The sequence below is a fragment of the Solenopsis invicta genome, chromosome 5, assembly GCF_016802725.1.
Source record: "Solenopsis invicta isolate M01_SB chromosome 5, UNIL_Sinv_3.0, whole genome shotgun sequence".
Classification (NCBI taxonomy): domain Eukaryota; kingdom Metazoa; phylum Arthropoda; class Insecta; order Hymenoptera; family Formicidae; genus Solenopsis; species Solenopsis invicta.
In genome coordinates, this window is record NC_052668.1 from 24,988,524 (window position 1) to 25,007,837 (window position 19,314).

At 39.8% G+C, this 19,314-nt stretch overlaps 1 protein-coding gene across 5 annotated transcripts in view; it reads left to right on the forward strand.

The window, feature by feature from the left end:
• Positions 1-19,314, forward strand: part of LOC105195364 (neo-calmodulin) — a 96,645-nt gene that overhangs the window by 11,322 nt on the left and 66,009 nt on the right. For 2 of the 5 annotated variants that reach the window (XM_039449286.1, XM_026131060.2), the window contains exon 1: positions 3,817-4,682. The exons of 1 other annotated variant lie outside the window; for it this stretch is intronic. Coding sequence is in view for 2 of the 4 variants with exons in the window: in XM_026131060.2 (XP_025986845.1) it covers positions 4,680-4,682 (3 nt within the window). In the remaining 2 variants the exon portion in view is untranslated. Of the gene's footprint in view, positions 1-3,816; positions 4,683-4,868; positions 5,101-19,314 lie in introns of those variants that run through there. 2 more of the 5 variants (XM_026131059.2, XM_026131061.2) reach the window with 2 other exon arrangements.

Sequence of the window (19,314 nt, forward strand, 5' to 3'; positions counted from 1 at the left end):
TCTATCAATCTCCGCAATGACAAGAGCACACGAAGTGAGTACAATCAGCATTACGGAAAAGTGTCAACAATAAACTTTGAAAAATATGCGACTATCGATTTAAAGTAATCAATAATATTATTGAACTTAATTAAATTGATTTTTTAAATTAATAATTCTGATTATCTTTAATGTAAAAGTAGTCTAATAGTAGTCTAATAAATGTTTTCTAGAGTTAAAGGACAAAATTAAATTAAAATGATTTCTTTATTTTATTTACATAAATATTTCAATTAAGAAATTCTTAACTGGGCAAGTGAATAAGCTATTGAGACCTACCGAGTAATTAATTTTTTTATGTTTAATAAAATTTTTTGTTGTAAGATATTTTTTCTTTCAGTATATTATTATGTTTAGTTACTATTAATATAATTAGTAAATTATAATTATTAAATATTTGGTTATAGTAATCAAACATTTTAATTCTTTAGCGTTTAATTTTTTTATTAATATGTGTTACAAAAACTTTAAAATAATTATCAGAAATATTTTTGAATATTATTTATAACATTCAACGCAAATATGACAGCGATGTTTTTTCCAAAATTTTGCTAACGTTTTCATTTTTTTAAATAGCGAAATTTTTTCAATATAAACGAGATTAGTTGAAAATAAAGAAAAAAAAATTTATATAAAGTAAAATTCTATACTCAATAGGATCATTTGTAACCAAGGTAGCTTTTCAGCACGTTCTGTACGAACTGAGGTCGGCAACGCTCCAAACTTGTTCCTTAGATGCCATACTTTTTTTTAAAAAGAGAGTAGAAATAAATCACGATTTGGCCAAGCGTTCATAATATTTTAAAGAAAAGAAAAGAAATGCATTGGACATTTTTGTTCAATCGTGCACAGAGTGTTAACTTTAATCTCGATTTAATTTACATGTATCTTTTGTTAGTAATAAAAATTAGAAAAGATTAGATTAACTTTACGACCTTCTAACTTTTTAATCTCTAGTTTTAAGAATTAAAAAAAAAACATAAAAAGTAGTCAAACGAGATAAAAGTTAATCTACGTTGTTAAGAATGGACATAAAGCCCTTATCAAACTACAGGTTGGAGACTAAGGCTCTACACACAATGGAGGAATATTATAGTAAATTTGATTAGATTGCACCAGTGCACACTGTACTAGTGCATATTAAAGCCGTTGTACACTAATCTAATTTGTGTACAGTGTAAAAATAAAATATCTTGAATAATAAAATATATATTTCATCAAATAGCATAATAAAATATATTGAAGATTTCGCGGTTTAATCCGTTTATATATTAAACACATTTCTTTACATCTATTTGTGTATACGAATGATTTTAATGTTTTCTGATGCGTCCAATCAAATTCGTTATTAAATATCAGGAATAGGAGTCAGAGTTTTAAAATCAGCTTTCTTAATAAATAAATAAATAATAATTTTTATTGTGTGTACCTCTTATATGACACATTTACATCTCTCATCATCTTAATCGTATTCATTGTGTGTTACGTTAATATTCATCTAATTTCTATTCCTAATACTATTGTGCGCAAAGCTTTTGGTAATAATAAGAATCGCAAATTAAAGATTAGAATGTGATCAATCAAATAATCTTAAGTTTCATTCTGATTGAAATGATTATTAATCCAATTCGTTCTGATTGAATTCTAATCTCCGTGATAAATTCTAATTCGCCATTTTCAATCTCCAATGCGTAGTATGATAAGTACTTAATAACTATTTGATTAATTTAGTTCAAAATCCTTCTTCTCGAAAACTAAAAAAAAAAAAATTCTTTCTTTCTTTTATCGCGAAAGATTATCTCTTCGTATCGCGAATTGCGCTGCTTTCGTAGAGAAAATCATTCAAGTAAAACTAATCAACAGAATGTCATTAGCGTTTAGCAAAAACATCGTGATACCACGACGATAACGCGGATTAGCCGATCGTTAGCGCGCCATGATTTTTCGCGATGAATTCTCGAAGGAAGTGCGCCTCCTTTATGCGAGCCCGGTGAGAGGAAGGTCGGCCAGCCATTGTTGAAGAGGCGGCCGAGAGCCGAGCCATTCTTGACAGTAAACGTGATTTAACGCGGTCGCGGGATTTCTCGAAAGAAACGAGACGTATACGCCGTGCCGATATAACTGCGACGCCCATTGATAAAAGCGGCCCGCGTGTCAGAAAACAATGCCAATATGGATAATGACGGTCGCCCACGTGAGCGTTGTGGTAAATATACGGAATGGACGCGGCCGTGGAAACAAGGAAATATTTTTCACAAAGGCCTGTAGGCACTTTGGAAAATTACGAGAAGCCGAAAGTAGATTCGCCGTACTATTTATTATCTCCATTCATCGCGCAAATAACAATTTACGCGGAGCGCCGCAAACTCCACGTCAATTTCGCTCGCCCCCTGCTTAATCAGTTTTCTTGCGGCCGGCCTTGAGTTAACCTTCGGTTCACCCGGTATAGCTGATCGCTAACGAAGGTAATATCCTCGAGCCCGCCTAAGGAAGTTGATTTCTGCAGAAGATGTGCGTTAATTGCCGGCTTTAACTGACGGTTCGATAACGCTCGATTTCGGCCGGTCGCCATTAATTGCGCCCGAAATCCTTCATCCCTCGAATTCACGGGAATGTTTCGGCTTAACGGGGATATCGCGTTTAACGGGACGTTTACAAATCGAGCGTTGTCCTAGGCAAATAGGATAAAGGACTTAACGAGGAGAGAGAGAGAGAGAGAGAGAGAGAGAGAGAGAGAGAGGCTCAGGGCGGACCAATTTGAAGGAAAAGGAATATATTTGACTTTCCCTTTCTCGCAACTCTGCGAGACTGACGATCGATCGGCAGCGTACCTAGAACGTCAACTCTAAAACATATGTTTGGCAAATTGATTCCGCCCGCATATGGCTGAGTACTCGCAAATAAAAATTCTTTTCCGACTAATGGATTATTTCTATATGCACAAAGTATATTGCAATAGTAACGGTTTCCGCAAGGTCTTTCGATTTCACGTCACGGCGATCTCTCTCGTGCATCTCTTGCCGTATAAAACGAAAACCCGAAAAAAAAAAATGAATGAATTATTGATTAAGCTCAGTTTGATCGACTTTAATCAATAATTGCACATACCGATGTCCAAAGGTCGTAACTCGTAACGGCATATCCGTTTGAAAATCAAATCACGTGGTGATACAAATAAATCAAATTCGCTCTAACGTTTTTCGTTTTCCCACGGGAATACCCGGCGATACACTATCTGAGCGTTGCCGTTTTTCTGTATCATGTCAGATTCATGAGGGTATCAATTCCCCGATAACATCTACAAAAACATCCGTCGATCTGGCCAACCTGTAACTCGTATAAACCCATCGGATATCTCGGGGAAACGGAGGGAAAAAAAAATAGGGAGAAAGGGGGAGCGAAAATAGGGAACGTTGGTGTGGCTGGCGTCGCATCGGGCGCGAAAATCTGCGAAGCTTTACCAGCAACTAGTGGCGTCGAAACTGCGAGCCTCCGAGAGAACCCTACAACCCTCCTGCAACACACTCTGCACCTTCTTCTTCGTCGAATGGAGATGGAGCTAAAGATATAGAAAGGTAGAGGAAGAAAGAGTGAAAAGGTAGGGGAGAGAGATAGAGAATCTCGTTCCCCCATTTTCCACGAGAGAATCCTCCCTCTCGCGTCTCGCGTCCGCCACCCTCTCTCTCTCCAACGCTCCCTCTTCCTCCCCCTTCCATATCTCGCACGCCGCGTTCCTCTCGCGCGCTCGCGCGTTCTTCGGCCTCTGGAGCGAGTCGCAGCATCCGTTGGACCGTTCCGGACTTCAGTCCACGTCGAGAACGCGCCACTGTCGGGACCTCTAGGAGTGACAGCCACCCGGAAGCTCGCGGCGGACGTCGCGTGCACCGACACTATATCGTCACTCTGTGTCCAAGTCCACCGGCAATTTATCGTCCGAAACTATGACAACGTGATCTCTCCAGCGACGGCTATTCGAAGATAAAGAAAAAGAGAGAAAGAGAGAGAGAGAGAGAGAAAGAATCATTCGTAAAAGCTTCGTCGTTGCGCATTACGCGTGCTGAATCTTACGGATACCAATTATCCGAGAGCATAATTTCTTCGGCGTGTCGATTAATCCTCCGTTAGTATAAGTAATCGATTAAAGCTGGTACCAGTCTCGCTTTGTTTGGTACACGCAGGTGCGTCACTCGGAGAGGTCGTGAAGTTTCCGCGGGGCACAGAGGTCGGTGGAGATTGGCCGACCTAGAATTCGTCAGCGAATTTCCCATCCGGAGTTCTCCGGAGAACGAGACGGGACGCGAAGTCGCTGGATGCTCTAAAGGCTCCGGAGGTCGCCCGCGAGCCAGCCGGTCGCCGGTTGTTCTGATGCCGACACGTGCTGAGCGCGATCGTTGAGGGTGCGGCGGTGCACAGGGGAAGAGCAGAGCCACGAGGGCCCGCGGGGAGAGCTGAAGAAGAGGGATCTCGGGCCGGGCGAGTGCCGGGAGTTGTTGCCCAGTCCCGGCGAGGGGGCGGACATCGGGCCCGGATGCTCGCGAGGACAAGACGCCGGAAGCGCTGCCACGTTGGAAGGGAAAATATTGACGGCCGTCAACAAGTTCCTTACAACGTCCCCTTTGGTTAACAAGGTCAAGTTACTGATGGTGAGTCTCGCTCTCATGCGTTTCTGTCTGTTTCTCTGTCCATCTATCTATCTATTTCTTCCTCCCTCTCTTCCTTCATCCCTCTCTCTCTCTCTCTCCCTCTTTCTCTCGTCGACACATACCGAGAATGTCCGCGCGGCCACTGACTCGGCCCCCGTCTAGTTTCCCGCTTTCTCGACGTAGGAGGACATATGTGCTTCGACTTCGCTTTGAATGCAGTTAGTTCGCAGTTGTCGCACGGCACTCGTCGCGATTGTACCTTCCGCCTCCGGGAAGTTTCAGGGTAACGATGTTCGCCGTTACTGCGAGGAAGGTACAAGATATCGACATGATTCCGCTTTCTGATTGACGGGGAAAATTGGTTTTTGAAGTTAAGTTTTCATCCGTGTCAGTTTCCCCGCCGCGAGGAAAAACGCGTGTGAGCTAAATTTCTAATACAATTAAGAAATAGAGCACCCTGAATTTTTCGTCGCGCTCTCGGGCAACGCTGGGATACCTCCCCTCTTTCCGAGTTTCGGCTCACGGGGTGTGTGTTCACGAAAAGTTTAACCGTGCGGCTTGCGATGTACAATACAACCAGTAATATATAATACAATATAATTAGTTTTGTTATAATTAAGCGCATGCTAAATAACATGATCGGCATACATTCCATTAATCTCATCTACCGACACGTGAGCAATAAAGCTTAGCACACGACTGATTATTAGAATTCCACACTTAGTTCACGCCGTGCATAATTTTACGTTTATTCATCGACATTCTGCTTCGGGAGCTTAGCCATCCCTGCTTCCCATCGTCGTGGCGAGCTTGATGGGCCGTGAAGCATAATTGTCGATCCACTTTGCACCCACCGATGGTGTCGACGTGGCATCCTCACTCGAATTTGTCACCCAATGTCTATTTATTTTACAGCGATCAAATTTATTTAATTTTAGAAACGACTGTACACCTTGAACCCAGACAGAAATCCGCGAATGCCCTCGATTGCATTTGTCATGACATAAATTCGATGAAATTTGCGAGGGAGGATAACTATTTAAAGATTACTAATGCATTTCCACCGTATTTTTTAATTAATTAATTAATTTACCCCGACCAGTCTCTTTTGTCTCTCATCGTAAATATCATTGATTAAGATAATTAAAATCGACATAATCAAAGTTCGAATGGGCGGGATAACTTGAGAAATAATTATATTAATCGCGCGCAAACTTTTAACTTTCTGCCAACTCGCGAGTCAACTTGCGTTTCGGTAGGGCACTATTTGCAATGGTGAGCAAACAATAATTGCTTGGATAATTCCGGAGGGAAAGGATTACGGTCCCGGGCGCGCGGCGCGCGGTATATTCTCGGAAATTAGAGATACGCCGTTGCACATTACGATTGTATCTTCCCCTTATTTGTACACACTTTCCGTCTCTGCGAGAGAGATTTTCCTTCCTGATTTTCTACTTTCTTGCGCAGTACTTTAAAAGCGCTTTGCGAAGCGAATGCGAAGAAAATTCGCAGTTTAACTTTGGGATTAACCCATCGAACTGTTTAGCATTAGAAAAGACACTTAACTTTTAACGCCCGTGTTAATGTGTACCTTTCCGCTTTTCGTTGATAATTTACTTACCGAATTCCAGGAAACTTCGAGCGTACACCTGCGCCCATACCTCGTTAGGCGCTTTTAAAGGGATAAAGTTGTTCCCTACTGCGCGACGCGATCCGTAAAAATTTCTTAATTGGCGCGGATTGTTTCTTGTACAATGAAAGACAAAGTATTTACTCAGCTGTATACGTACAGATCGTCGCGAACGTTATTTGCGATTTTCTCGATTTTAAACGAATGAGTTTTCGATTCGGAACCAAATTCCGCAAGAACGTTACCGATGTTACTTACGGAGGTTTTCATTACACTTTTTTGCATGCGTGGGTGCGCGCACGTCACGCTGAAATAATGTGCAATTAACTGCGTTCCTGCGTATTCGTTTACACGCAATTATGCCGCCGACGATCAGCGATGCGTGATACGCGTGCTTGCGTGGGTTCCCCACCGCCCCATTGTAATCCGAAATGAAAGCCCAGAGGTTGCATGAGCCTGGTATGCCCATTTTTTTTTTCGATAAGTCAATTATCCACTAATAATAGCCTATTGATTGAGCCAGATGACTAAGTATGACTAAGTAATGAACGGGGATGGAAAAGGGGATCGTTTTGATGTCGGTACAGATTGCGATACGATATACAAAGATCAAAGGAAAATCTTTGTATCGTACCTAAAAACACGCTTTTTCGTCCCCCTTACTATCGATACGGAATCACAGAATTAGAGTGTATCTATGAAATTGGAATGAAAAATACGAAGGTCCGTGTTAGGAACCTAAAGTTGAATCGATGAGCTTTAGCCAAATACATGCGGAATGCTCGTCTTCTTTAGCCAAAAAGGTACGTGTTTCCGTGAATCGTCGATGAGAAGTAGTAACTGTCAGCATTGTGTCAGACAGGCGAGACTACATCTCGAGAAGGGTCGCGTGACCGCTGCATCCGCGCTCTTCACGCGAGCATCATTCTGGATAGGGTCTTCGCGAGGGAGGGTTTTCCGATGGGGTTACGGGCGCACGCGAAATAAGATCGCCGCCGTCTGTCGCACATTAACGTTATAACCGCGGAATCATTGCTGCGAACGCATCGATTACAGGGTTCAAAGGGCGAGGGTGGCGTCGGCCGACACTTGCCTGCGGTGGCGGGAATGTCCGCCGCTCGATATAATGGAATACTCTTCCGATTTTGCCTTCCCCCCCCTCTCCTCTCCCCTATTGAAATATTTAATTAGCCTTAATTAAAGCGACAAAGTGAATTAACGCGTGCACGTAAATTTTGATATACAGGCGCATATACGGCATCACTCGTCGAACGCGTCGTACGCGCTCGCGAACGGATTTAGAGGCGACTTAGGAAAGACGACGAGAAGTTTCCTTCGCCAGTAATTACATCTTAGAGACGTCAAAGTGGTACTCGTGTTCGTCAAGATTTCTGGCAAAGTTGGAAAAATCTCTCATGCGAGCGAATCCCGACCGACTACTCGCCCCTAGTCGGTTTTTATTTTAAAAACCGTTGAAGTAGAGCTAAACGTTGGCCCTGTTACAAGCTTTTATCTGGAAATGGCATGTGTAATTACGTGCGTATTAAAGTTGCACGTCTATATAACTCGATATTAAGATAAATTGGAGATTGCGAGTTTTTCCCATATTTCAACATTTAAGTTATTTATAAAAATAGTAAAACGCGCATTCGCGGTAAACTAAAAATCCCGCATTCTCAGTGATTATGTGTTTTGCTGGGGGAGAAAAAAAAATAACACATACAAATTCACAGAGAAGAGAAATATACATAATTATCGAAGCTAGATAAAAACATTGATTTAACGAGAAAATGAAACGTGTTTACTTTTCATTGTATTTTCATTACATTTTCACCAATTGCATTTTATTTAATATATTTCTTATTCACTTCTTATTTTTCAATTTCCGCTCTGTATTTATTCTACTTCAAAATAAAAAAAAATTTTTTCAATTTCAAAATAATTGTTTTATTTTTATTTAGGAAATAGGTACGTAACGGGCTGTTTACTTTCTTTATGCGTCGCGTAAATGCTTTGCAGAAATTTCGTTCATGAAATTCCTCGCAAATAAACGAACTTTATGCTCGCGAGTATGAGAAACGGTATCAAATCATGAGAATGAGGAAAAATGAAATTTCTATTACGCACGTTCGCAGTAGATTTGACCGGGGTCCGACGAACCTTTTTCTCCCCGGCTTCTTCTCTCAATGTAACATGGAAAAACTAGCCACACCGGTAACGTCGTCTGATACCAGCGCAACGACATATTCAACGACATGTACATGCGATATCGCTCGCATGTACATTTCAGATGCGTCAGCTCGTACACGTGGCGACGTTATCCGGACCGCGCCACTTCACAGGGGAACGTGCACAAAGTTCCTTCGTAGAAATTCCATTTCCCGACACATTTCGGCGAAACGGGAACCGGTACACACACACACGCACGCACGTGGTACGTACACAGGTGCGTGCCAGGCGCTGAAGGCACACGACGCGCTGAAGCGGAAGGGACTGACTGGGTCCGAGCATTGTCCCCCGGGGTAGAGTCCACGACTTTTGCGAGGGTGCCATACCGCAAGTGCCTTTATCGTACGATGTTACGTTCCGTCCGCACAGACGGGAAATTCCGGCCGAGTTCGTTGTCGTGCGACGAGACAAATAGGCGGAGACGCGACGGTAGATACGACCGACGACCAGGCGCTAAATACCGTCTGCGCAGTCAATTGTGATAGGGTTTACCGATGTACAGATAGTTCTCGATAGGTCGTTCCTGTGGGAGATGCGTCGCGATTTACTGAAATCGTATAGAATGCGAATTCGCAACAATCGGACTCTTACATAGTTAAGGGATTATTACATATTTTCTTTATGAAAAATTACTAATTTTTGAAAACCATTTTCTTGACAGGATAACAAATCAATTTAATATCTACAAAAAGAACGTACTTACTTGATTATTATTGTGTAAAAAGAATTTTTTTTTAACTGTTTTGATTTATTTAAATTGACTTTTATTGAGACTGTTTTTAGATCCACCCCTCCAATTAAGTCTTAGCGTGATAACTTTAACAATTTTTAATCTTTTTTGACAAAACAAGTTTTTACTTGTATAAAATGCAATTTTCTATGACCTGTTGCGGCATGTTTTTTATTTATTTTTTTTATTATAACAATTTTTATTGTTACTATCACGCGCAAACATGGCCTATATTGGGAATTAAAAAAAAAACTATTACATACATGGAAAGAACAATTTCATTGCAGTATTTAAAATTTTAGCTACAGATTAGAAAATTATTTTACGTTGGTTCAAAATAATTTATATAGGATTTCCAGGCATAATAAAGTTGTTGCAAACAATTTCGACATTCCCAATCAAGTTAAACATCCGATACAATTTTTTGAATAGTTTAACATAATTATTTTGAAATCTGTATTTCCGCAAAAAATTGTTCTTTACGTGTATATATAAGTTTTTGAACACATATTTATCCACGTTTGAAGAACAGAAATAAATTTTATTACATCTAGTTTTTAATTATTTTTTCTAGTGTCTAATTTTAAAGGAACAGTTGAAAAAAAATTGATTGAAACAATTGCAGCAATGCTACTATTCTGAAATAAGAAGATCGAAAAGATTTTTAGTAATTACGGTGCAGCTGTAAAAAATAGTTAACGATTTTTTCTAAATATTTTTAATTTTAACAGCTGTAAAAATATAGTTAATCTGAAGTTATTGCGATAATTCTAGTTCGGATTATAAACATACGTGTATTTTATACGTATATGTAAATTTTGATTCAATATTTTTTTAAATACTGTGCCAATCGGCTTATAAAAACATGGTTTCGAGAAAAACGCGTTTAAAGTTTTGATGTGTAGATAAAACATATAAATAGTATGAACTGAATAATATAAATAATATAAACATAAGTGCCTGTAATTTTTATTCTTTCACATTTCGACAAAACTTTTGGGAAACATATTTTGGATTTTTGAGAAGTATTATAACATTTAAAAAAAAATGATTTTTTTTGAAGTTCCGAAAGTAGAACACCTTTAAGGGTCAATCTCTTATAGATATAGTAAGCTTTAAGCCGCAAGAAAATTGATTAATCATAGTCTATTATTCTTCTCACATTCGACTGTGATTAGTCAATTTTTTTACGGCTTGAAGCTCACTACACCTATTGTAGATTGACCTTACGATTAATCGTTATCCGTTACATGATATTCGACACCGTTTCAGCAGTTTAAGAGTGGCGATAAACTTAACGTAACATTAAAAGTATATTTTCTATAGGAGCAGTATCATCGTCGTAGTTTTGTCATAATGCTAACATCCCCTGAAACAAAATCCTTATTTTATTCATTACTTGCCGATTTATGATTGCACCCACTCGATCTACCTAACGCGTACGCACATACGATGCGTCGGAGGTAGTTTACGAGAGGTCGTAACGTGACATAAATCGGAAACGACGATACTCGTGGCCACTTTCGACACGTAACTGCAGTTTCATCTTCTTAGTCCCGCATAAAATTGCACGAAGAATTTCTGCCAGGCGTCGAAATCCCTCGCGATAGTGAACGCGACATTCTTCATCCGTGAAATCCATTGTTATCTCTTCCGTTCTAATCTTTTCTTGTTTCATTAAATCGTCCGCATACATGACGCAAAAAAAGAGCAACGTCAGAATAACACACGGATTCGTTTAATTTTAATCAAGGTCCTGCGCTTTTTATCGCAGCGCGACACGTAAAGCTAACCCTAATAATTCATCCGCTTGAAAACAGCCTCGAAATCTCTCCCCGTGCGATTCAGCTCGCTTCTTTAATTAACAATGCTGTTTGAAAACACTTTTAACGGCAGCGCGCGCAATTTCCGGACGAGCAAAGACGTCTCCTCCGGGGAAGGCTCGGCGACTAACTCCATTAAGTAGAACACTCTCGTTCGTCGCGACACGTCTCCCAGTCCGGTTGCGATACGCGGCGTCAGCCCTCTGAAAACGCGCGACGATGAGAAAACTTCGTTGGTAGTTGGTGCATGCGCGAGCACGCGCACCTTCTTAATGATTAACAAATTCGCGCGGCGCGTACTTTGTATATGAATTCGATTTCGGGCGCCCGTGGTACGCGGTGAACGGTGCAAAGTATGGAAATGAGAACACGCTCGAGAAAATGTCCCGCGGCGAAACGCGCGCATAAATCATGAGCTTAAAGAGGGCACGGGCACGAAGGACACGGCACCGGCGGCAGCAAGCTTGTCTCGGGATACACATCGTGGACTGTGTCGCACAAAAGCTACAACATAAAGATGACTTAATAGCAAGTTGAGGGATTTTCCTGTAATTGCGGGATTTTCTTGTATAAATTCGATTACAGGCCGGCGTATCGAAAATTCTCTCCCCCTCCCCTCTGTTCATATCATACCGGTGCTATCCGAGTTGCATCAAGAGATATCTGGTAGAGTCGCCCAGCGTGAATTTAATAGCTCTAATGCATTCGATCGTATCATGCGATACCGCGCTCGTATACCTAACGCTTGTGCTCCGCGCAGTTGCGCGTATGACCTAACGCGACTGTATATTCGCTATTTTTATATGCTTCTTGAAATTATCCCGAGCAAGGGCGGAACGTTACGAGCGCATGCACTTGAAATATATTTTACGAAGCCTGTATTTTAAGGGGGTACATCTTCGACCCCATTTTTACCTCGCCTCCGTATCCGAGGCTGTTTTGAAACGCGCGTACAATGGCAGCTTATTAGTTAAATGGACAGCAGTAATATTTTGCCGCTCAGAAAAAAAAATGTAATGAAAGCTGCGGAACTTGTTTTTTTGCGAAAAAAAAATTTACATTTTACATATACGCCGAGGTAATATAATATAAGTTCGCCAATTACGCTTTCCGTTTCGTTCCCGCCTTACGCGAAGAGTTAATTAAATATTCCACATATTTTATAAAAAACAGTAATAATATAAAAATTTAGGTGCCGCGAGAGAGATGTAACTACGGATTTTAATCTACGTCGCAATCTGTGTCTATGAATACACTCGGCATAAATCTGCCCGCGTCTCGCGTTCGCACACGCAGGCAGATTTATGCGGCGTCGGCCTTTTATAAATGAATATCGTTACATCAGTTTCGACACCGGTGTATCGTATTGACACACATTGAGGCGTATCGACGCAGATGTAGGGCATATTGATTATTTTGCGCCGCGAGAAGTTTTTTTTTATGAAAGCGCGCGAGCGGCTATGAAGAAACCGCGTCGAGGTATATACATTTAGAGTACCGTGAGTAAGCAAGCTACGCAATCACGTCGTGTCCTTTGGCCGATCATCGCTGGCAGCGTGCATTATGATCCATTATACTACCACGAGACCCCCGTATATGCGTGAGAGGAGCGCGAACCATTACTGTATCATTATCACCCTTGCACGGTATTCTCGCGAGATTTTTGCGATGTTTTTCTCAGGCGAGCGTGTTGCTTTCAACAAAATATTACGACGACGCGATAAAGAACTTAAGAAACAAATTACTGTTCTTTATGCTTGTAAAAAAAAATGTTTCATTGAAGTATTATGAATTTTTAGAGAATGTTTATTGATTCCTAATTGAGCAAAAAATGTTATAAGTCTAGCATGCATTTCTTGTAAGTAACGCAAATATTACGTAAAAAATTAACGCAGAAAATATAACGCTTTTTTTGACACAATTTGAAAATAAATTGTAGAAACGTATTTCTTCAATATAATTAATTTGATTGAATAAAACATATTAAATGTATAATATATTATTATAATTTTATAATAAAATTTATAATTATATGAAATTAATACTTCTTTAGTACTTCTTATTCATTTATAGAGGTTACGTTTTAAAATTACATTACTCGTTTACTCACGTAAATCGTGTTGTTTTAACAGTAGGAAATGTTGAATTTCTTCTGAATCAATTTAAAATATTCAAATGACGCAATCACATTATGTTATATTAACACTCGGAGCCATCTTAATTCAACGGAAAAATTTCAACAAGGTTTTAACACCGATTTTAACACAAGAGTGCAAAATGCTGTGTACAGTGCATAATCTTCATTCAGACAAATCGAGGTGGCGAATAAATTGCCGCGTTGTATTCTTTTGTACAGCCTATTTTTGCGAAATTGGATCGAGCTATCAGCAAATCGGAAGCTTTTGTGCTTGTTGAATATCAACGAACGAGCCAATTGACAAAATAGGAGACGTCGTCTTAAAAAATCGAGGAATATTTTACAACCGGTATTAATTAGGTTCATAATTTTATATAATCTTACCTTAAGTAGCGCGAACAAAAGTACCGAGTGCGCTCGTCACTGACAAGTCGTCCGCTCCCTCGCACTCTTATAAAAGTTTAATTGACCCAATTGATTAATATCGGATGGCAACTGCAACGAGCTGCGGAAGCTTCCGGACAAATTCTTCCCGCAGAGAGAGACAAATTTTTAATGGCACTTTAATTACACATAAATTAATGTCGTCTGATTGTACGAATAATACGATTTGATCACGTGATTACATGAATATTCAAACCGCAAAATCAAGGGGAGAAATTCTTTCCGCGGTTACATTGTTTATCGCCGTGAAGGAGTTGCCTGAACGCAGGAATCTGATAACGCATTTATCGAAACGTGTTTAAAAAAAATTTACGCAGCATATATTGCGATAAATTAATAAATTTTCTTAATTTATCGGCAACTTTTAAACACGTAGCGCGAAAGTATAATCGATACCTCATTATCAACACGCTCGAATCGCATCTCTTTTATCTCCATTATTTCATCAGTCACAGAACTTAATTTAACACGACGAGACTGCATATTTGATTCTTTGAAAAGATATTATGTGTTGAGGAATATTGCAGCCGGGAATATTAGCACGGTTCGCAATTGCATGTACGATTATTATTGCAACGATTATTCCGTTAAGTGAATTGTACGGGTCTCTCTAGTCAATCTAATAATCGCTAATGGAAAGCGCAACTCGCGTAACGAATCGGCGGCGTTTCGACGAAAACGAATGCCCGGATGACTCCGAGTTCGTTCCAGTTTGAAAGATAGAACGGGACACGGGCAGCGAAAGCGCGACAGGATGGTTAACGCGATAAAAAACTTACTCAAAGCGGTTTGACATGAATGAGGTTTACTGTAATGATACCAGAAACGTGGCCACTAACTGTACAATACGCTTATAATCGATGTTACATTCATTAGAATCACTCATGAGGCTACCTAAAGCTCGTGGCACACCATTATACGCATTGCGGACGGCGCGGTTAGATTCGAAATGTACATTGCGGATTATTAATTAATCAATCAGTTAAGTGTAGTCAAAGATCCAAATTGTAATTCGTAGAATAAATCGATTCCCTCTATTTTTCCGTTTTTCGTGATACGCAATTTATATCAATTTACATCGAGATTCGGATATTTATCGTGACTGTCATTTGTCAACCGAAATTCTTTGCATTCATATTCAGTCATAAGCAGGTTCATCAAAAGCAGACATGTACTTTTTATAAATTTATAATGTGAACGGAGAGTTTATATTTAACAATTCGCAATCCGGATTTGATTCGCGTCCGCACAAAAAGAATTTTTTATTATACTTTACTGCAAAATTTGCAACAAATTTTACCGTGTGTAATGATAAGCTCAGAACAACTGTCTACTTGGCAACCCATCATATTACACTATTTAATATTATATGTATCGTCTTTTGTAAAATACGCTCTTATCTTAGGAGGATTTGAGAAAGATTTCTGAATCATGAGCTTTACCATATATATACGCCATTTCTTCTTTACATATAGCGTTACATGTTGTTTACAATATAAACAATGTGCCGATCGATTTATAAAGTGCATTGTAAAATTTATATAAAATATTGTTTATGTATATTTGACATTTATTTTATTTAAAACACTATTTAACTATTCACTGTATTTTAAAATATTTAAAATTTCATTATTGCATACTTTAATAAACATATTCACATTTTATATTTAAAAATTTTATGTTTTACTGTGTTGAAATTAAAAATGTATGTAGTAGCTATTAATCAGAGAAAATTATATAAAATTCTTTTAAATTTAATGTCTTACGAGTACTATGATTTTCAGGATAGTAAGTTGTAAGATTTAAGAGAAAATTTTCTTCGTGCACAATATGTAGTGTGTTATGAGCTTAATGTGCTTTTGTGCTTTTTCCTCTCGAATCAATGTTTTCATTTTATATAAAGTATTGTATGTATTTATCGCTACTTGGCGTTTATTCTATTTAAAATACTTATTGATGAAATTATTCAACATATTATGAAATAATTGAAATTTTTCTATTGCATAGTTTAATAAGAATAATGAATTATATTTTTTATTTAAAAAAAATATTAAAAATTTTAATGTATTAAAATGTAGGTAGTAGATGTTAATTGGAGAAAAAATTTTCATAAAATTCTTCGAAATCTGATATCTTATGCAATTATTATGACTTTCAGAGTATGTAATCGTAAGTTTTATGAGAAAATAAAAATAAAAGCTTGATTTTCAAAAGATAATATATGTAGAAAATACAAAATCATATAAAGTTAAATTTTATATATGATTATAATATATTATTATGCAAAGAAAATTTTAAGTTAAATTTTATATATGATTATAATATATTATTATGCAAAGAAAATTTTGCCTTGAAATATTTTACAAAGCTACTTGGTAATTTTGATTAAGCAGTTTACAATACGTCTTTTGTATATTTCTCTCCGTTCGCGCAGTACGCACTGCGCTTTGTTCCTCTCATTCTCGATTCAATACTGTCAATTTTATACAATAACGCGGTATTACTCGCGTATGCGTCGCCGATTCGTTTTGGCAATGAAACTAAAGTCCAAAGCAGTTGAACGGGCAACTAATTATGTGCCTTCGAAGAAAGGAACGATTAACATAATCGGTAGATTCATGCAAACTATTTCATCAAAAGCGGATTTCGTGACGACGCAAAGTTTTCACGATGTCACTCTCCCTCTCCCTCTCTCTCTCTTTCTCTCTTTCTCTCCGCGTTTTAATGCACACTTTTTTCTTGAATGCGTTAAGTGAACGGGGACTCGCATTTAGATCGACTTGCGGTCCAGCTCGCATTCGGTGCCGTGTCGTTTGCGGCGGCCGCTCAAGAAGACGTTCTCCGTCGTAATTTTATGCGGAGCCGCATTCATTACGCCTCGGACAAAGGCGAGCAAAAGTTGGGAATTATAGCTTTCCCACTCTCCGTCTTATCGTCCCCCTCGCTCCGCGTCCGCCGATGTTATTGCAACGTTGAACATCATTCATAACTCGGATTCCACACAAGCGAAAGTCAACACGGAGCGAGTGTGAGAGAGAGAGAAAAGGAGAGGAGAGCGTTTTCCTGTGCACACATTTCGGGCGATGTATTCCTGCAGGAATATATCTGTTCGCCGGCCACGTACCTCCTGTTGCTCAATATTCTATAGATTGTGTAAAGAGCAAACAAAGGTGAGGGCGTTGAATAAATCGGTCATCCCACGACGGGCGGAGCTGTGCAATCTTTTTATCACGTGGACCGTGCGCAATTTAGTCTGACGTCATTCGGGAAACGCGAGATCCGAATTCGCGCAATAAGAATAAAGCGAGTATGAGAACAAACACACTCCACGTTTCCGAGACTATCTCTCTCGCGCGCTATATAATCAAAAATTCCGAGGCCGCTCGCCGATTGTCGACGTGACACGGCGCAGGTACGCCCCGCGGCGCATCGCGCCTGCACTCGAATGCACGCTTCCTGCTGCAGGCAGGCAGGTATGTACCTTGAAGTCTTTGCTGAGTAAGCCCTCGTTGAGTAAGCCCTCGTTTCACGGGGAATCATGAAAAGTGAGGACACAGGGAATGGAATATACTGGGCAGGTAGGAAAGAAGTGAGGAAGGGAAGAAGAAAGAATTGCGTGATACATCGCAACGGAGTGTCTCGTGGCATTTTAAACCGGAAGTGGGAAGGGTTGCGCTGATCTCTCTCTCTCTCTCTCTCTCTCTCTCTCTCCTCTCTCTCTCTCTCTCTCTCTCTCTCTCTCTCTCTTCCTGTCTCTCCCCTCTGAGAGTCCACTTATCTCCTTCGCTCTCTGTCGCGTTCTCATCCCCGCTCCGGTCCCACTTTGCATCCTCCACTCGCGCCCTCCATCCCTTTGTCACGGATGTGAAGCGCGTGAGCGATTTTCGTGCTGCTGTGTCTCGCGCTTGGCGCATCCACGGGGCGCGGAATGTCATGTCTCTACGATTCGCGCCGATTTTTGAAATCGGTAACTCCGGATTCCGTTCGAGTCCGCATTTTTCGCGATTCAATATTCGCGAATTGAAATCCACGTGACTCGGCGATCGTCGACGTGTCACATCGCGCGATACGTGCGCGTGCATACCTTACGTGTGTTTTTTTAAAGAGAAAATAAAAATTTTAAGCGCGTTGCGGCGAAACGACGCATCACGGACGAAACGATGTTACGTCGCTGACAATCGCTCGCTTTCCGGGCCGGCGATCGCTGCCACTCTGATTGTGATATATTTTTCTGCCAAAGGAAAAGCTTTATCGTTTATCGTGTGGCGGCACGCGATTTCGTCTCGGCACAAACTCCCGGAGTTTCTCTTCAGTATGAAAATACTAAATTGCGTTATGTAACGCAATTTCGCGATGTCGGACGCGCGGAAAAAAACCGCACATTCTCTCGGGCGCAAAGGTGTCCGCGAAGCGAAGAACAAATATTTGTCGCGCAACAATGTTACCCACATTTTCGTGGCCGGACAATGCAATTTATTTCTCAAAACTAACAACGGCTTAATGAGCGAAAAATATATAGGGGGCGTATTGTGCGAGTTGTGCTTTCATTAGAATTAGAATTTAAAAGCGCACATTTTGAATGCGCGATACGTTTATGAATTTTGCATACGGTATTAGAAATGTGTACACTGTATCGCCAATGCGTTGAAAATAAGGTCGCGGTGAAATATAATCGTTTGGATAACGGTGAAAGGGAAGCGAAGAGAAATTTGAGTAATGCTCGGTATGTGCGTATTGAACATCTTTCGTTTTTACGTCTTTACAATATTCACTTTTAGCTGAACGCTGTTGAGGAACGAATGGAGCAGAGATCCTTTGTGCCATGCGGTTTATGAACCCAGTTAAGAGTTATATCGCCTTTGCCGTTTATCAGTCTCGCAATAAATTTCGATATACTGGACTTTGACCAGAAAACCGCGAGTCTCTCAACGGTCGACTATTAATATTTCAATAAAACTCGCCCGGCGGCGTGCTCGTATATCTCTTTTGAGAAGTCGCTAATATATTTATCCCGTGCTAATAAGAAATTGAACCGAATATCGCATCGATTTTCCTTCCGTTATTATTGCCGTTACTTAGATTAACGGATAAGTAGTATAAGCATGACTTTATAATTCCATGGGCCGTGGGCGGAAGCGAGGGCTTATCGAAAGTATACGTTGTAACAATATTTTATTTCTCAAGCCTACGCGGAATATGGGTAGAGTGTTGGCAAGCGGCCGACGTGTGTTTTCTTTCGATCGATCTTTTATTCTTTCACCGTAGCTGCTCGTAATACACAGGCATTCGCGTTCCGCGTCAGAGTTGTTTCTTTTTTTTTTAGCGCGACCGATTAACACATTCCGTAGTATCGATTTGTACTTTAGTTCTTTTAAAAATTATTCTCAATTATAGTAAGGCAATAAATGCTGATTTACTTTCAATCATTGATGAAAATTGTCTATGAACAATTATTATTTATCTTTAATAATCACTAATCATTGCGTTGTTAATTAGCATCACTATAGATTAACATTACAAACGGCTTTTTTTACATAAAATTCTGAAAATTCTAGAGAACGTTTTCATCCGCGATTATCACTAGACAATCGCACTAGATCTCCGCGAAACTAGGAAATTACTTTTTCTGTGACTCGAAT